The 17,779-nt window shown below is 38.4% G+C and overlaps 1 protein-coding gene across 2 annotated transcripts in view; it reads right to left on the minus strand.

Annotated features, from left to right (window-relative positions):
• TPK1 (thiamin pyrophosphokinase 1) overlaps nucleotides 1-17,779 on the minus strand; it is a 309,075-nt gene that overhangs the window by 98,646 nt on the left and 192,650 nt on the right. For both annotated transcript variants that reach the window (XM_040081488.1, XM_058421774.1), the window contains one exon: nucleotides 7,013-7,159. In XM_040081488.1, the coding sequence (XP_039937422.1) occupies nucleotides 7,013-7,159 (147 nt within the window). The remainder of the gene's footprint in view (nucleotides 1-7,012; nucleotides 7,160-17,779) is intronic.

Genomic DNA, 17,779 nt, shown 5'->3' on the forward strand with positions numbered 1-17,779 from the left:
TAAATCCTACCTGGGGAAAAAAACAAACAAAACTGGAAAGAACACACACACGTTCTCCATCTTCTCCTCCATTCAGTCACGGAATAAAGATAACTGAACACACGGCAAGAGAAAATACCGCTGTGGTCTTCCTCAGCTTACTAATATTGTCAAAACAGGATAAAGTTTTACCAGCTTCCTATTGATCCCAGCTTATGTATCAGCTCTTACCAATAAGCAAATGTCAAAGACAAACATCTTGTATTTTGCTGCTGACCATTTAATGTAATGCAGAAGAATTGTTTTATAGTACACAAAATTATTAATGCTACATTGCACACAAAAGCCCAAAGTATCAGACCACTGAAAAAGAGTTTATTAAGGGAGGGAATGAAAAGATGGATTAATATTTTGAAGGAAAGAAAAGTAATTGACAAATTTGGGGGAAAAAAACTCCAACAAACCAGCTCTAAGATAATCAGTTTAGTAGCAAAAAACTTCTTGTGGTTTCTATAAAGCAACAAAATAGATATTATCAATATTGACAAGATTATATCACAGCAGCTACAGTCAACAACAGAGAGCAGGAATCTCATTGGAAGAGTTTTGTTTCGGGCCAAGGTTCTCCTCGACGATCATCCATTAGCAGCTGCAGTAATTAAAAATCTGGACAAATATTGAAAAAAATTGCGAGCAGAACTGTTGACACTTACCAAGTGCAAGCTATTGATTGAGAATCACACTGGGTGACTTCAGAATTTAGAAATACCTGCGTAAGCCAATTAGACTCCTTACATTGTCTTCTCTTGCAGACACCATTAAGACATGCATTTAAAAACAGCTGTGTGATTATCATGTCCTGCTATAGAGCATGACTTGTTTCCTAACAATTATGAACAGATGAAAATTTCATTTAATAAAGACTATTCTTTTTCACTTGGCAATGATAGTTCCTCTCTGAAAGATAGGTACTTTATTAAACTGCAAGCTAACAAATTGATTTATGAAATTTTTGTTGTCAGTTTGTCTTCCTTATAAAGAAGAAATCCGTAACTATTAGATGTCATCCATAAAGTTGATATAGGCTGCACTTTTAACTGATGCTAAATAAACTGTTTAAAAGGATTTGACTATTTCAAAAGCTAATTATTATTTCTAAGATTCTGTATAATCTTTGTATATTTCATACTACACATCTGCTGATGTTGTAATAGAACAAAGTTACAAAGAATGTAGCTGTTAAGAGAAAATCCACCCAGAATTTTCCTTCTGTAATAGCGAGAAGTATGATAGCAAGTAGATCTTTTCCAGGTCAGAATGTTATTGACAAATATGAATTAATTTTGGATCATTAATATTCAGTAAAACAGAGAAATCCTGTGCAAAAACATGAAGCAACACCACTTCATAGCTATGAATTACCATGAAATAAACCTAAGTCCTTCAGACCTGTAGCCTTTTGTAGGTCACGTTTGCACAGGCCCACTACATTACCACAGGATAAGAATGAATTGGTCCAGCTGGCTTTTCCCAGGAAAGAATAAAAATACTAGTTAATAAGACTAGATTAAGTCTTATTTTAAGAACAGAAGTTGAGCTGTAACCAAATCCTAAAAGTTTCTTACCAAAGAAGGAAACAAAGGCAGCTAAACTACCAACATATCAACTTTTTTTTTTTTTTCTGAGAAGCCACTTCAATGTAATATTAAACTTCTGGAAGCACAAAACCTGTTTCTGCAAGGTTTTCTGTGAAGGACACAGGCTCCAAGAGAAAGGCTGGATTAAGATTTTTCCTCAGCTAATATTTTTGACATTGCAGTGTCTCTGTCCAGCTGAATGGCTGGCTTTCTCATTGAAAAAGTCACAAAAAGAGGTATTTATCAAAGAACAAGAAGTTGTGTATTTGTGAATTCCACAAGGAGCTTGAGGCACAGAGACCGACTACTTTGTCAAGGAGATTGAGTTCAAAGAGTGCTCTTTGAGAGAAGATACCAAACAGGAGAGAGAGACTTTCAGGACAATAAATACTCTAAGTACTAAATGCATGTTTAAATATTAGATATATGTTTAAATGCCTTCCTTTACAAATGCAATCTTTTTGAAACTGAATTTACCCATCAAAAATAAATATCTAGGAAAAGGAGACTGCCAAAGTTATCCCCCATAGGAGGCACATTCATTAAGGATTTTCTCCATTGGCTGCAATCCAGATCTGTTTCCATATGAGGCGATACAGAACTGATAGGATAACTCATACTTGAGGGTCCTGCAAATCTCATGAACTGTCTGCCAGAGAAAAACTCACAAGTTGAAGGCATCTACCTTGAACTTCCCATTAAACTTTACAAGCATGGACACAGACTAAATCAAATAACATTCACTGGCGCAAAGAATTGCAGCAACAAACCCCACCAAAGTTTCCAGTCTTTGTGCCTTCTCTCACATCTGCTGCAGTGTCTCCATCTAGGAGCAGATTTTCATGCCAAGTCACTCTGTCTGCATCTGTAAATTGGTTCAGGTAATAGCTCTGGAACTCAAGCCAAGCTGCACAGCAATGCTCATGTGCGTGTGGCTGTTCTCCCTTGGCCCCGTGACAAGGCGGTCCCTTCCAAACGCTCCGGAAGCAGCTCCTGGCCTGTGTTAAACCTGAAGCGTGCCCAGATGCCATCTGCGAGAAGGATGGCCGGCTCCCACGGAAACTGTGCTCGGGACCATGCTAACTAATTATCTGCACAGCTTCCTGTAAGGCAATATTTATGTTAATTAAGGGTCTTGCTAATACTGTTGTTACTATTACCACAAATCTATGTTCCACCCCAGTGCAGAGCAGAGGATGTAATGGCATTCTGTAAATAACCAAACGAGCCTCACAGTACCCATTCGTAGAAGGACATGGGCTTTACCCAATTTACAGTCCAGGAGACTGTGGGATCAAAAGACTACCCAATATACTTCTCTTCAAGGAAATGGTGGTAAAGAGCCAAGAATAAGGCATGGGATTCCTGATTCTTATTGCTCACATTTAGCTGCTGGGCCACTACCTACGATGTTAAATTATTCATAATTTCTCACAGGGAAGGCAGGCATGCACTTACAAGAAAAGCTGGGTGCAAGAAAAAGGGTTATCAAAGTATTCACACACTCTTTCAATAGAGTTAGTTAACTGACAAAAATATGCTTCTGCAATGCATTTTCATATGTAGGCAGCAATTCTTCTCTACATCCTAGGGCTGGAATCCTGTGTGAGGAAAACTGAACTGCTCAGTATATGTAAAAGACAGGCCTCATTAACTCTTAAACATCTTCCCATTTCTTGGTCATAAATCCTATTACCTCGTATTACAAACTGCCATAAAACTCACAGATAAAAGATAATTTATGCTCAGTGTACAGAAGCTAATGCTTCTGTACTCCTGAGAAGCACACAACCAGAAAATGAGAAAGTATGTATGTGAAACCTTAAGCCATTCATACTGAGCATGGCTAGCATGATAAACATGACTCTAAGGGCCTTATGCTCTTCAGCCAGGGTATAGTCTAATGGTAATTGATATTACCAAATTTCAAATATAAAATGTATGAACTCTCGCATAAAATATCCTGCTTATAAAGACTGATTACTCCTAATTAAAAATTCAAGCTTTTCTCCCTCCTCCACTACAGAATGAAATATGACATCTATTCAGTACACAGGTACATTTTTTTCTTTTTTCTTTTTTTTAAACTCCAATCATCACATAAGAAAATGCTTCACAACAAGCATCACATCCTAGAATTCTTACAGTCTCCCTATTTCTGACTTCTATCCTAATTAGTGTTGCATGGCACACAAAAAGTAACAGCCCTTGGAGTTGGCAGAATCAAAGGCAGCTCAATCTTTTATTTGCTTTTTCTCTGAAGCAATTTAAATTCTTCAGATTTTGGCACTGATTTTAACTGTGTTGGTTATCTGCTCAAAGGAATATTTTGCTTTAGTGAAGACTGAGCAAACATGCTCATTTAGGCTGCTTGTCATTAGTTTTCCTTTCCCATTCAGACAAGAGAAAATCTTTCACTGTCAATTTATAAATTCTGTAGCTACAAACTATGTTCTCATTGTTTGGGCCCTTCCATAGGTGAAACTCATTTCATGCCTGCTTTCTTTTCTTAAATATTTTTTAGTGGTTTGACATATATTGGAATTAATTTATCTAAATTTACATACTTACACTCGATATATCTACATTTCAGCCTCCCACTCAGTTTCTCCATAGAGATCATAGAGACAGGTATTTATGGGATGTAATTATTCCCATCTTTTTTCTCCTTTCCTTACAGGAGCTCATCCTTAAAGGTCAGAAAAGAACATCAGAGAGTTTACTTCCTTATAGTTTTCTACACTTTCCATGCCAAAACATTTTTATCTATATATTTCAAAAACTAGCACTGTCTATCTATTTCCCAAGAAATGCCTCAATACTCAAAAGTTCTAATTACTTTTACATTCAGTACTTAGGTAATGTTGTTGGCTAATGAAAAAAGGCTTTGCTTACCTTGTCCACCTTGCAGTCTGCATTGGATCCCAAATCAGGCATTGTCCTTGCTGTCTTCCTCTTACAACCCTGACGACTTTTAGCAAGTCCATAATGTTTCCTGCAACACTTTGGACCCTTTACAAGTGTGTTAAATACTGATGTATTTCTTCTACCATAGCCTTCCACACCAGCGTTGTAACAATGTGAAATCTCTCTCTTTCAAACAATTAGTAGATTTTTGCTGGCCTTAGATACCTACTCATATGATCCTGCTCTTAGTTTCTGCACTGGGAACTACAAATTGAGCAGCTGCCCTTGTTACTCCCCTTGTTATCCTTCCTAAGGGTCTTAAGGAATTACCAGTTTATCTGCTGTATCCAAATATTTCAGACTCTGGCTAGGTACATATGACAGAGAACCACTCTCCAGCTACACTGAACCAAAGGCAAATGTTATTTGGAGGCAAAACCGTTATTATATTTTGCTCATGTATTTTATCCGAAGAATCCAATAAAGATCAGATTCTTCTTCCCAAGAAAGAAAGACTTCCATTCTACATTTATAGAAAATCCAACATGCTCTTAACTTTATCATTTGCATCAGCATTTGAATTTCAAAACCTTGCTTCATTTATTGCACAGTTTCCAGACTTGCATTTTGAACAGTCAGTGGGTCTCCCACTGCGTTAAACTCCCTCCTACCTTGATTTTAAATTACAAAGGAAAGAGGGGGAAAAGAGAGAATGTCATGATTGTGGCTGTTCGGAAGAGAAAAATATCAAGTTGAATTTCATTTAAAAAAAAAAAAAAAAGAGAGAGAGAGGGAGAGAGGGAGAGTACTTCCAAGCTTAGGATCCTTGTTTCAGTTTAAAAACTACTCACTTTTTAAAAGAACACCAGTTATGCAGGATTAATGTCATTATCTGGAGGTATGACAACAGTTGACTGAAGATGCCAACAGTGACAAGCTTAAATCAGCAATGAAAAGCAATTTTGTCAGTTAGCACTAAGATTGTTTAAATGACCTGCCCCCATATCTGCCCCTTATTTCTGTATGCTAGAAACAGCCTGTAGTTTCTTGTGGAACTCTGCCCATCTACAAAAAAATATTAAATGCTCGTTGTATGGCATTATTAAAAATAGGACAAAGAAGTTTCCAGGAAACAAAACAATTAGCAACCTCCCATTTCTATCTAAAGTACACAGATCACAATTTTTTTTTTTTTCCAAGTTGTAAAGGGTTTAATTATTCATGGAAGACTCATGAAAACATCCTTACGCATGGCATTTTAAAGCCGCTTATGGAAAAGATGGATGAAAATAATTAGAAATCTTTCTAGTCTTAGCAAGAGTTTTGTAAGTTGAACTGGAAATCGTCCAGTTTATTTCAGCTCTTCAACATGTTCTTAAAAATACCCTAACGGAAATTTACAGTGGTCAGAAAAGTACTGCACTCACAGATCAATTACAAGCAAGTTACTCCTCACTTTTAGATTTTAAGCACAGTTATCCTTTTTTTCTCTTTCCCCCTCACTCTGCTGCATCCATCTATTTGGCTGTGAAACTAATGATCAGAGTAATTCCTCATCATACTGGCAAAAGAGCTCCTGCGCCTGCTACCTTTCCTGCAGACACAGTGATTCAAATTGTTAATAGAGCACCTGCCCCTGTGGCTTTAAATCTATAATCTCATAGAACTTCATTAATGCTTTTCTCAAATTACCATGAAGCACATCTGGTGCAAGGTTGTGTCAAATTTACCTGTGAATGTTACTTATTTTAATAGAATAAGCTATCCTGGAGAAATTGGGAAAGTTAGGTAAGCTTTTAGAAACCTTGCCAAGGGGAAAACATATTTTCCAGAAAATAAATGAATCACTGTTAGAGAACAGTGTTTGATGTTTAGATTTGCCTTTAATTTAAATCTCAGAAGCAGAAGATCAGCAAGATATTTTGTGTGTGTTGTTTTATGAATCAATAAATGTAATAACAGATCTGAAAAACCACAGAAATAACACATCTTAAACAAATTCCCTTGTTGATGCTAGATGGATTCCTGCCATAATGAACTGCACCATTCGGACTGCATAAGAGCTCTGCCTGATGTGTATGTCAGGAACTCCCTCATAACATCCTCTTGCATCTTTCCTTATATTGCTACTCAGCATGCAAAAGGGGTGTGTGCTAAATTTAGACTTACTGAAATCTAATTTAAAAGGTTAATTTTTTTCCCATTTATAATTAATATTCTATATTTAACCAATTCAGTTTTCATACTTTCTGGTTTTCTTGTTTCTCCCGTTTTAAACAAATCTATTGTGACAAACTGAATATAATCTTTTCCAAAGGAGGGATTCAGAGCCCCATCATTTTCTGTCCACTTGCCTGCAACGTATTTTATATTTCAGCTCTGACGCTACAGAACAAACTGATAAAGTGAGCATTTAATGGTGAAAGGCCTAGGTGTCAGGGTGGGTGGAAGGTCAGTTTTATGACAAAGTAACTTTTCACAACACTTACCGGTTGAAGCAGGTAAATCAGCGAGCACTCCTGGATAACTATCACTGGAGAAGGAGTGATATTTGTTGCATGAAAAAGCGTTTCCACCGATGCCATTGCTTGGTCAAAGCGTCCTCCAAGTCCACCCAAAGTCACAATCACATCGACCTAAAAGACAGAACAAAAGACTCACCAAGAGAACTCTCAGGAATGCTCTTTGGACCCTGAAAATTCACAGTAAAATCAGTTTGAGGAGGGGACAAAAAAAAAAAAAAAAAAAAGAAAAAAATAACTACTGACTATAGTAAAGCAAATGTCAAATACAGTTATTAACTCCCATTTCTGATAAATACCATTATGTGATTTTTTAAAGCTGAGTGTTAAAGCACCATAAATCCATGGCCAACATGTGGCACTTTTTAAAAGGACATAACCATTCTCCCTAAAATACAGGCCAGTCTTTGAAGCTACTTACCTGTCTGTCCAGAATATATAGGATACATCACTCCACACGTAAGCTCCTTGGGTAAGCATGGTATATCTGAGCCATAGAATTCCCAGTTCGTGACATCATTTCATTATTATACTCACAGTTCAAAGAGCAAATGAAGGAAGTATCAGGTTAGGCCATTATGTGTCATTCTCATTCCTGCCACACAGCATTTCAATGTACAAGCAATACCACTCAAAGGCTGGCCCTGCTTAAGATAAAAATACTACCAAATAGGAAGTTCCGCCCCAAGCGACCAGGACATCACCTCCCAACTGTCAGGGACAGACAGCCACAGGAGCACTCTCCATTCCCAGTCACATAGAAAACACCATCTGACTGGTTGCAATATGCCATGGAGTTGGCCTGCTCCTGCTTAATTCTCTCACACAGGTGTTCCAGACTCTGAACACTTTATTTTCTATAAGCAGAAAGGGAGTACTCAAAAGGCTTGGTTAAGAGCTTTTGGGCTCTTAAATGAAAGGTCACTGAGTGCGAAGTATTATTATTATTACTTCCATTATGTAGATCAGTTATGTTCAGTAACTGTATTTTAAAAAGATAACACTAAGTCATATCTAGGGTCTTAAGACATTGCAGCTCTGGAGTCTTTAGAAGCTGCTTTGACAATGGCCATCTGGTTAAGTTTCCAACTTTACAGAGCTTAAGTCTATGGTTTCTGTGATTACATGAAATTTTACTCAACCCAAGAGCCACATAATGGTGCTCTGTGTATATGGAATGATGTATTAATCACGTCAGCTTCTATTTTTATTACCAGGTCTAGGGCTTTATGATTCTGTTGAATATTGTTTTGCAGGCAAATTAAGGTCTTGAAGAGATATACCATCTTTCTCATTACTATCTGGAAAATTCTTCAGAGGCCGGAGTAGATCAATATAACACATTGCACTAGCAGCAAACACTGAAGCAAAAAACCCTGTCCTTGTACTGCTGACAGCATGTATTTTCTGTGCACGTTACAGATCACAGAGACTAAATGTACAACTAAGAGAATATGAATGGTAAGAAAACCTACCCTTAAACAGAAGAAAAAATAGCAAAAGGTAAAAAGCATGTGTTCCCAGCTAAGCCATAATACCATAATATAGTTTCCCTTTTATTGATTCCACTTTAGAAACAAACTGCTTTTGTTTGACTGGTGATTACTGTGAGTTAAAAGGGTGGATCAATTATCTGAAAATAATATTACTGATAAGACCCACCAACACCCGTCAGTTTCCTACCAGACAGCCAGCACTAAAATGCTCTCATCCTTCCCCAAGAGAGGCCATGGCGAAAATCAGCTACACTAACCTGGAACTACAGTGAACTTAAGGTGGCTTGCAAAGGATCAGGATCCACACGTATGTTGTTTTTCTTCTAAGCAATGGGACTGAAGCTCTAATATTAGCCTAGATTAGTCTTCAAGAAACCAACCAACTACTGTGTAGTTGCTTGGTCTATATATATCTCACCATAAACAAACTTGTTTGTTTTGGCTTTGATGATGGGTACCAATATAAAAAATAAGAATGAAGGAAATACTGAGTTCCTTTTACTTGGAATTGAAATGATGCAATAACAGTCTAACTGTGTCTTTCCCTCATAAACCCTTCTTTGTTATTATCACATGTGTTTCCCATGAAGTACAGTACCCAGTTCTAGTGATGAAGTGTACAGAACCGCAGAGTTCTGTGGTAGAGACTGCCAGAGCACTGCAAATTGAAGAAAAATATAACACACCCCCCCCAACTTCTTATATTTTCAAGTAATATGGAATCCTGCTCAAAGTCCTTCTCCTTACTAAGTCTTGTGGATTGGTTACTAAAAAGGATGAAAATAAAACCAATATAGCATGGAGTAGACATGTTGAAAAGGCATTCATAAACCAAAGGTATAGGGCTGAGGTGTGTTAGGAGAAGGATAATAAAGATATCTGAAAAGGGAATGTATCTATTATTTAGGGCTTGCATGGATTGTGAAAATGACAAACAAGTATGTGACAGGTATGCAAACAAACCCAGCTGGAGTATGAGAGGAACAGACAGAGAAAAGCCAAAATTCGGCACTTCTGTGACAGTTTACAGTACCACCTTTCACTGGGTAGTCTTGGCAGAAGTGACAGGCATACATATATTGTAGACTTTTACAGCCTGTATTTGAAGATCTAGGTATTCATACTTTGTTTATTAAAAAAACAAAAAAAACCACAGAGAGGCTAAGTGCAACCAAAACCTCAAGAAAATTTTTCATCCTGAAGCTATTACCTCTGTTAAAAAAAAACCAAAAACAAACCAAAAATACAACACAAGAAACACAAAGTATCAAAACAATCAGTTCCTTCCCTGAAATCACTGCTCCTGTCACTCTGCCAAGAACTTAAGAAAATGGATGTGCCATGGAAGCATGTACACAACTCTTTGTCATTCCAGAACCTACGACAAAGTGAATACCCAAGGACCGGTACATTTAAATATTTCCACGCTACAGAGAGGAAAGGCCATTCGTTTTTGCACTCTAATTTCCTGCATACCACAGGCCACAGAATTAATCCTGTTACTGCTAATGAGCCCAGCAGGCAACATTTGACTAACATGCCGTATTTCAATTGAAATGTCCTGCTTCACTTAAATGTCCCATCACCAGTCCCCTTACACTGTTTGTTTCCACACTGTGTCATTCACTTCCTGAAAAAAAGGACACAAAATCACAAATAACTACAGAGAACAGCTTAGATCATTGCATATTCGCTTGGACTATATAATTGCATATTGCATTGCAGATATTTGCTTGGACTATCTATAACGTGAATGAAATGCACAGTACCTTTAAAAGCTATCAAGCTTTAACTTGGAAACAGCTGAAGATCTAAGGGTCAGGATCCAGTCATCCTGTCATCTTTAAAAGATACACCCATATGGTGAAAGGCTTGAGAAAGTCTTAGAAGTCACTATCAAAGAGCAGGGCAGTTAAAAGGAGAAGGAAAGCACACAGCAAGCCTTTGTGCTGACAATTCAGTGATGTATTTTTTCCTTGTCCTGCAAACTGTACTTTAGAGGGTGCAGTAACCAAGGGGAGCTGAGGCTCTCACCATATCAGAATGAAGTTTCTCAGGTTCCTGCTTCCAATCTCACAGAAACTATTGATATGAACAACCAGCTGTAAACTCTTTGCAGGCTTGCTAAACACTGTGAAAGCTGGCCCAGCTGACATTCCTCTTTCTAGTATAAATGGGTTAAATACAAAGAACATTTTCACTTCATGACTGAGGAACATGCATTTAAGGACACGGGAAGCTGTGAACTGCCTAAAGTGGGTGAAAAAACTGCAATACCTAGCTTTGCAATGTCAACATCACCATGACATATAAGAGTGAACTCCAATGCTCAAACTGACAGTAAATGATGCCCACTCTTTTCAAAACCATGCTCATTATCTCTGATAAGAAATCCTCTCCCCAGGGAGAGGACAGACAACTCAAAGGACTTTCTTCCCCATGAATTTGCTTTTAGCCAGACAACTTGCAAACAAACCTGCCTAAGTCGCAGGGAAGTGGGTAGATGAAAGGAAACAAATTTACTGATAACAACCAGCAGCACTGAACCAACTGCAAAGAAGATCTCCCCTAAAGGAAAAAAGGAAGGCAAGAGTAATGAAGATGTAAAAGTTATGGAGTCATGACTAAACCCCTGACTCCTCTGAGATCATGGAGACCATCCATTGCTAATATCCAAGATATAAGTATGCCAATTACAGATTTGATATCTGATTGGAACACAGCAGGTTTTTAGCACCTTCTCACTTCACTGAAATCCTTTCATCTTCCACAGCCTTTCTTAATTTTCTAGAATTCATAAGATTATTCCTTTAATTTAATTTTTAAAGGAATTTGACGTACAGATTACAACCAAATTATTGTAGTAATATCCATAGTATGTTGGAAATATATTATATGCTGAAATATATATACACACACATATATTAAAGTATCTCATGTAGAAAAATGAACAATTAAGTAGTAGAGTGAATGGAGCATTTATTATTGCTTTATTGGTTTGTCACTTCATCAATTTTGGCCAGTTTACAGGAAAAGCATTTGCTGCTTCATAAGGCAATTTGTCAGCTCAGGATGTGCTTTAAATTATTTTCTGGTCTTTGCATCAGCTTCAGTACCAAAGACTTCAAAACACACCAAGCACTTCCCTTGATAACAAATGCATCAGAGCAGATTTTAACTCATTTGCCCATAGCTGTGTCAGACCTCTAGTGCTGGCCAGTTATTTTTTTATATCATCCTCAATGTAAATTTAATGGACTACTAAAATCCCACAATCCTATGTTAAATATGTAGCAAGATTGTTGCCCTGAGTTTTAGCCTTCTGATTTGCTTGCATTTTTGTAGTGGAGTCTTCTCACAGATTGTAACATAAACAAAGAGGTTGTTTACTATTGACTTGTGCTTACATCTCTAGTTGAATAACTATTTAATCTCAAAAAACAAAGCTTTGGCTTTGCCCTCTCTTGCAGGCAAATGGAATATCTCAGAGTGTATATAACATAATCTAGCACTAGTTGTGGAACATAAAACTTCATAACCATTAACTTCATTCTTTATTACATAAAGAAACCTAATCGACAGAATACTTGTGAACTGCTGGATCCCAAGCAGCCTGAATCTGACTTCCTGCTTTTGTGCTGAATATTTGTGTATGACCTTGGTCAAACAATGTACCTGATGTAGAGAGGGGACACCGACAACTCCTACTCTGCTACTGCTGGTCAGCTGGAGCAAAGCTATACAATTCTTTTTGTGTGTGAGATCAGGGTCACTGGAATTCCTTATCACCTAAGATTTTCTGCGTGAAGGATTTGTCTGTACTCCTGACTGTTATCAGGCCATTCTGAGTAGGTAAAAGCACTAGAACTCTTCAAGCAATCTGTTTACTGATGCTTTGGAGGAAAATGTGTGCTGGCTTTGATGCAGACACATTCATTTTGTGAATGAACAAGGATTCCAGGACTATCAATCACTTGTCTTCTGAAAAATCAAAAAATCTTCTCATTTTTTAAAACAATATGAAAAAACATTCACAAGCTACCCTTTCTCTTCCCATAACTGAACTACTGAACTACACAGTGTGCACTGTGGTATCACCACTATGGAAGTGGGAACTCAATAACTAAATTGTCATACCCCTAAGAAAGGAAGGCCTGGATTTGTATTAGGAGCAATACAAAAGGCCCTTGAAAGATTATAGTAAAATAGTCTAACAAATATCTTCAATAATCTAATAGCCACTTGCATCCAGTGCCAAAAGCTCTGTTTGGCACATGCTGTGGTTTTCATCATTCTGAATACTGCCTCCAGGAGTTAAAATAAGAAAATACAAACTAACTACAAACTCTCATCAATGAACAATTCAAGGAAGGAAAAAAAAAATTCAAGAGAATCTGTTCATTTTGAGCTTTGTTTCCCACATTTCTCTTAACTTTGGCTGTCAGTCTTTACTGTAGCAGCCTTCCTCCTTTCTCCCTCCAATACATTTCCATGTTATCACAAGATCAGCAGGGCAACACAACACACTGCTTCTAATCCAGCAGGGCCCCCATCTCCCTGAGCTGATGCCTCACCCCGTGCAGATCCCACATCCCTCAAGGGCCAGCCTGCAACCTGTGCCGGAGGTTAACCCAGTCCTGTAGCGCCAGCAGGTGGGAAGGACACTTTGTTACAAAGAGTCTCTCTTGAAAGCCTCTATTCTTCCCCCAAGAGACACAGATCATGGTCCAAACCAGGGAGCCTTGCCCTGGACTGTGGTGCCCACTGCAGCCTGCTTGGCCGAGTCTTGTACAGGAAGGTCCCTGGCTACTCAGGACCTGATAGATCAGACACCGTAAGTTTTGCCTGCTGGCCCACAAACATGATATATATCCTGTATCAGTGAGAGCATGTGTACCTCTGCACATCTCCATGAGCCCTGATCATTTCCCTTTGATTTCCCTTACAGTTCTGTGGTGAGTTAATCTCAGCTGGCTGCCAGGCATTCACGCAGCCTCTCTCACTCCCTCTCCTCAACAGGACAGGGGGAGAAAATGAGACGAGAAAGCTCAACGGGTCAGGACAAGGACAGGGAGATTGTTAATTATCATTCACCATCACAGGCAAAACAGACTTGACTTGGGGGACATTAATTTAATTTATTGCCAATTAAAAATCAAGTTAGAGAGGAAAAAAACCCCACAAAACTAAACCCACCTTTTCATCACCCATCTTTTTTATAGGCCCAATTTCACTCCTTCATTCCTCACTCCTCTATTTCACCATTCGCCTGAGTGGCACAGGGAAATGGGACTGCGGTCAATTCATACCAGCTCCTCTCTGCTGCTCCTTCCCTATCATGTTCTGCTACAGTTTAGGGTTCTCTCCACAGAATCCAGCCCTACAGGAACAGACTCCTCTGCCATGGGTCCCCCACATGCTGTGGCTCCTGTCAGGAGTTTGCTCCTGTGTGGGTTTGTCTTCATGACCTGCAGCTTCCTTCAGGGCACATCCACCTGCCCTGGCACAGGGCCCTCCACTGCCTGTGGTATGGGTATTTGCTCCACCATGGTGTTCCATGGGTGGATACCTGCTCCAGCATGGGCTCCTCTGCGCAGGCTGCAGCTCCCTCGGGAGAGATCTGCCTGCTCCCCCTCCAGGGGAATCTGGAGGCTGGACCCCTTCTTCTGTTCTCCCCTTGAGGCTGACACAGCCATTTTGTTCCCCTTTTCTCCTCACCCCTCCCTGCCTCCTGGGCTTAAGGGCTCAGGTGTGCCTCTCCTCATGGACACCTGTGCACTCCACCAGCACCTGGGTACACAGACCTGAGAGCTCATTACTGTACCTGTTTCTCTAGAAGGCTGAGATGAAGAGAAGATTTGTATTTCTTTTCCCACTACAACGTCATCTGGTTCTATTTCAGCTCTTGACACTGCTGGTCCAGGACCCTTGGAAAGCCCACAAAGGAAGCTAAACAAACCAGTGATATTGTGAGGCAACAGGGTAGAATTTCTGTAGCCAAGGGTGTCCAAATGAAACACTGTCAGCTGCCCACAGGCACTTACATCCCCATGAACAAGAAACGCTGACTTAAACATTATTGAGAATTGAGACTTTTCCAGTGACTTCCTAGACCAGGTGTGTCTTCTCTTTAAGACAAACTTTCTGTCTGGTTTTGTTTTCAATTTTGTCATATTAAGTTTAGGGATTTTAAGGACATTTTAAGGAAAGAATCATAGATTTTTAAGGGGAAACATTCCATACAAAATACAGAAACTTAAAGAATCTAATTTTCCTTTTTTTTTTTTTTTAAAAAAAAATATATACACACTTATATATATACACACACACATACACACACATATGCACTTTTTTTTTTTTTTAATCTGAGTTAAAAGCAACAACTGAGGCACTTTCCCACTGTAATATTTAGCAGGAAAGTCTGTATAAAAGACATCAAAAGTAAGGCAGAACTTTGGAGGACCTTCACTCTCTTGTAGCAGCATCACAGAGGACATAACAGCCTGAGGCACTGGTGCTCAGCTAGGGCAAGACATCAGCTCTGCTATTTAAAATGTTCAAACTCGGGTTCACACAGGTCTGAAGATCTCCCAATAGGTCCCAACAGAACAGTAATATTTTCAGCTGGTCTGAACATTAATCTTCATGATGAACAGGGGGATAATAACCTGTCCTATTATACTCCAGAGACAGATATAAGACCTGAAACTAAAGATGGAAAATTTTTCCTATGTCTCTCAGGCCTTATTCTGTGAATAGTTCCTCTTTTGAGTGATTTCACTGAATACCTGGGCAGTACACAATGTCTCTTTTTTTCTAAGGGAGCGCAGACTTGCTGAAAGAAGTCTTGAATTTATACATTTGTTTCATGGACATATTTTTATACTGAAGGAAGTACATTATGATCTGGATGCCAATTTTCCTTTTCAGCGCAGGTTCAATATTTATAGCAGGTACGTTAAACACAGCCTGAGTAATTACAGAATGTATTTTATTTTTCTACACTGTCCTCTAGATCATATAAATTTAGCCACACACTTAAAAAGAAATGAAGCATGATTTCTTAAACTGGAGGCGCTTGTGAAGCTGTAAACATTTTATGTTCACATTTAATTTGCACAAAATATTGAGCTTTAATTGTTCAGTACTTAGTTGTTCAGTTGTTTAAAAGGCAAACGTGATGGGTTCTTTAGGCAAGTTGAAACCATCCTCTGTCAGTGGCAAAGTAGAAGGTAGGTGATTTAATAAGGAATAGCATGTGCATCAGAACTAGCAAAGCCTGGTTGCCAGGGCAGCTCTGCTACTTTTGTTGAGCTTGTGCTACTGCCTTTTTTTTGTTGTGAGAATACTGTAAGGGACTTTCATATGTTACCAGGCTGCCTCATTTTCTCAATATTTGTTAAGAGTTAAATTATTCGATTCCCCTCTGCCCCTTCTTGAACAGCACTTGTATCAGCAAAGAAGTGCAGAGTTAAATGTCAGGAAAAGCCAAAGGATTGCAGAAAACAATGAAGCCTCAGGACTACAGGCTAAAACATTTCTGGGTAGCACCAGCCACACACTTTTACTTTCCAATGGTCCTTTACTTTCCTTTTACCTTCCTCTTCCCTCTGCCCCAACACTCCTTTCTAGGTAAGGAAAAGAAAAAAAGAAGAGCTTCCAAAGCTTTTACCAATATTACAATTTCACTGTTTCTCTTGGCTATTTAAAGGCCATACAATATTACACAAAGAGGGAACATGTCATTGCAAAAAAACCCTAAAAAATCCCAAACCAGAAAGGAAGCATTCTTATATACACTACTTAGGTTAAATAAGTTTCTTTGAATAGGATAAAAAAAAGAAGACACAGGATTAGTTAATCTGTTGACTGGTTCACTCTGCTTTAAGAACCAGATCACTGCAGCTCATGAAGTTAGGAAAGCATGCTCTCTAAAACCAGTGTTTCTTACACTCAGGAATGTAGAAAACTGCTAGAAATTTTTATGAAACTATCTGTACAACAGCCAAAAACCTGTCATTCTTGACAGGCATTTCAATTTAGTCAGAAGAAACCATATTTGAGATGTAAAAAATGCTCTATTATAATCTGCAGTTAAAATTTACCATACTAGCTCAAATTTCCTAATATACTTAACAATAAACTTATGTTCCATTAACTAAACAGAATCTAATAAAAACAGTTATAACTTATGGGAGATTTCATAACATCATATTATTCATGTGTCAAGCAAAAAAAAAACCAAAAAAAACCCCCAAAAAACCCCAAACCAAACCAAACCAAACCAAAAAAACAAACAAACAAACAAACAATAAACAAACAAACAAAAAACCACAAAAAACCCCCCACCAAAAAAAAACCCCAAAACACCCACAACCCAAGTTATTAATGAAAATCTCAGGCAACAAACAGAGCTCTCTGTCCTTGAACTGAAAAAAAATTCCTGGTGTCAAAAGATATGGCTGTTCAAGATCTCTCACTACAATATCCACATCCAAGACTGTATCAATGCAAGCATGACAGTCTTTTGAGGATAATGATACGTCCTTGTAGCCGCCCAACCATTTTCCCAGCATGGGGGCAGTTACATCAGCAATAGCTGCTCTCAGGGAAGCTGTGCCTCTGCAAAACAGAAGGGGCTGAAAGGGGGAGGAGAATCACATCTCCCATGAGAAAGTTACAAACAGAGCAAATTTGGTAGTTGCAAAGGGAACGGTACATTGCCTGTAGTAACCTCATGCTTTCTGTTTCAAATATATTTAGCCTTTGACTAAGTTGAAAGAACAGTTGCTGCCTTCCTTATTAGCTTCTGCAATCCTGTTAATGAGCATATTCTTGATCTCTCAAATCCCTTGAACTGCCTAAATAAACAGTATTTTTCCCCTTTGTTCTTCCTCTCCCCAAAGCTTGATATGGGATTTAACTTTTTAAACAAACTGAAATCAATGTATTCTCCAGAATTCCTGCCCTGTTTGTATCATAAAAAAAAAAAAAAAAAAAAAAAAAAAAAAAAAAAAAAAAAAAAAGGGTCATAGTTCCAGAGTTCCAGTACAAGTCCCAGTAGAGCATACATGGGGTTATGTAAGAAAATTTATTAGTATGCCATGCACTGTGTTCTTGCAGACACCCATATTGCATAAAATTATTTGAAGGCAAAGATACTCAGTGTGTCTTGATGCTCACAGCTATCGTGAAACAGGAGGCACCTTACATGGTATCAGGGCTTCTCTTTGGGAAC

This window comes from Hirundo rustica, chromosome 1 (assembly GCF_015227805.2).
Source record: "Hirundo rustica isolate bHirRus1 chromosome 1, bHirRus1.pri.v3, whole genome shotgun sequence".
NCBI classification, from domain to species: domain Eukaryota; kingdom Metazoa; phylum Chordata; class Aves; order Passeriformes; family Hirundinidae; genus Hirundo; species Hirundo rustica.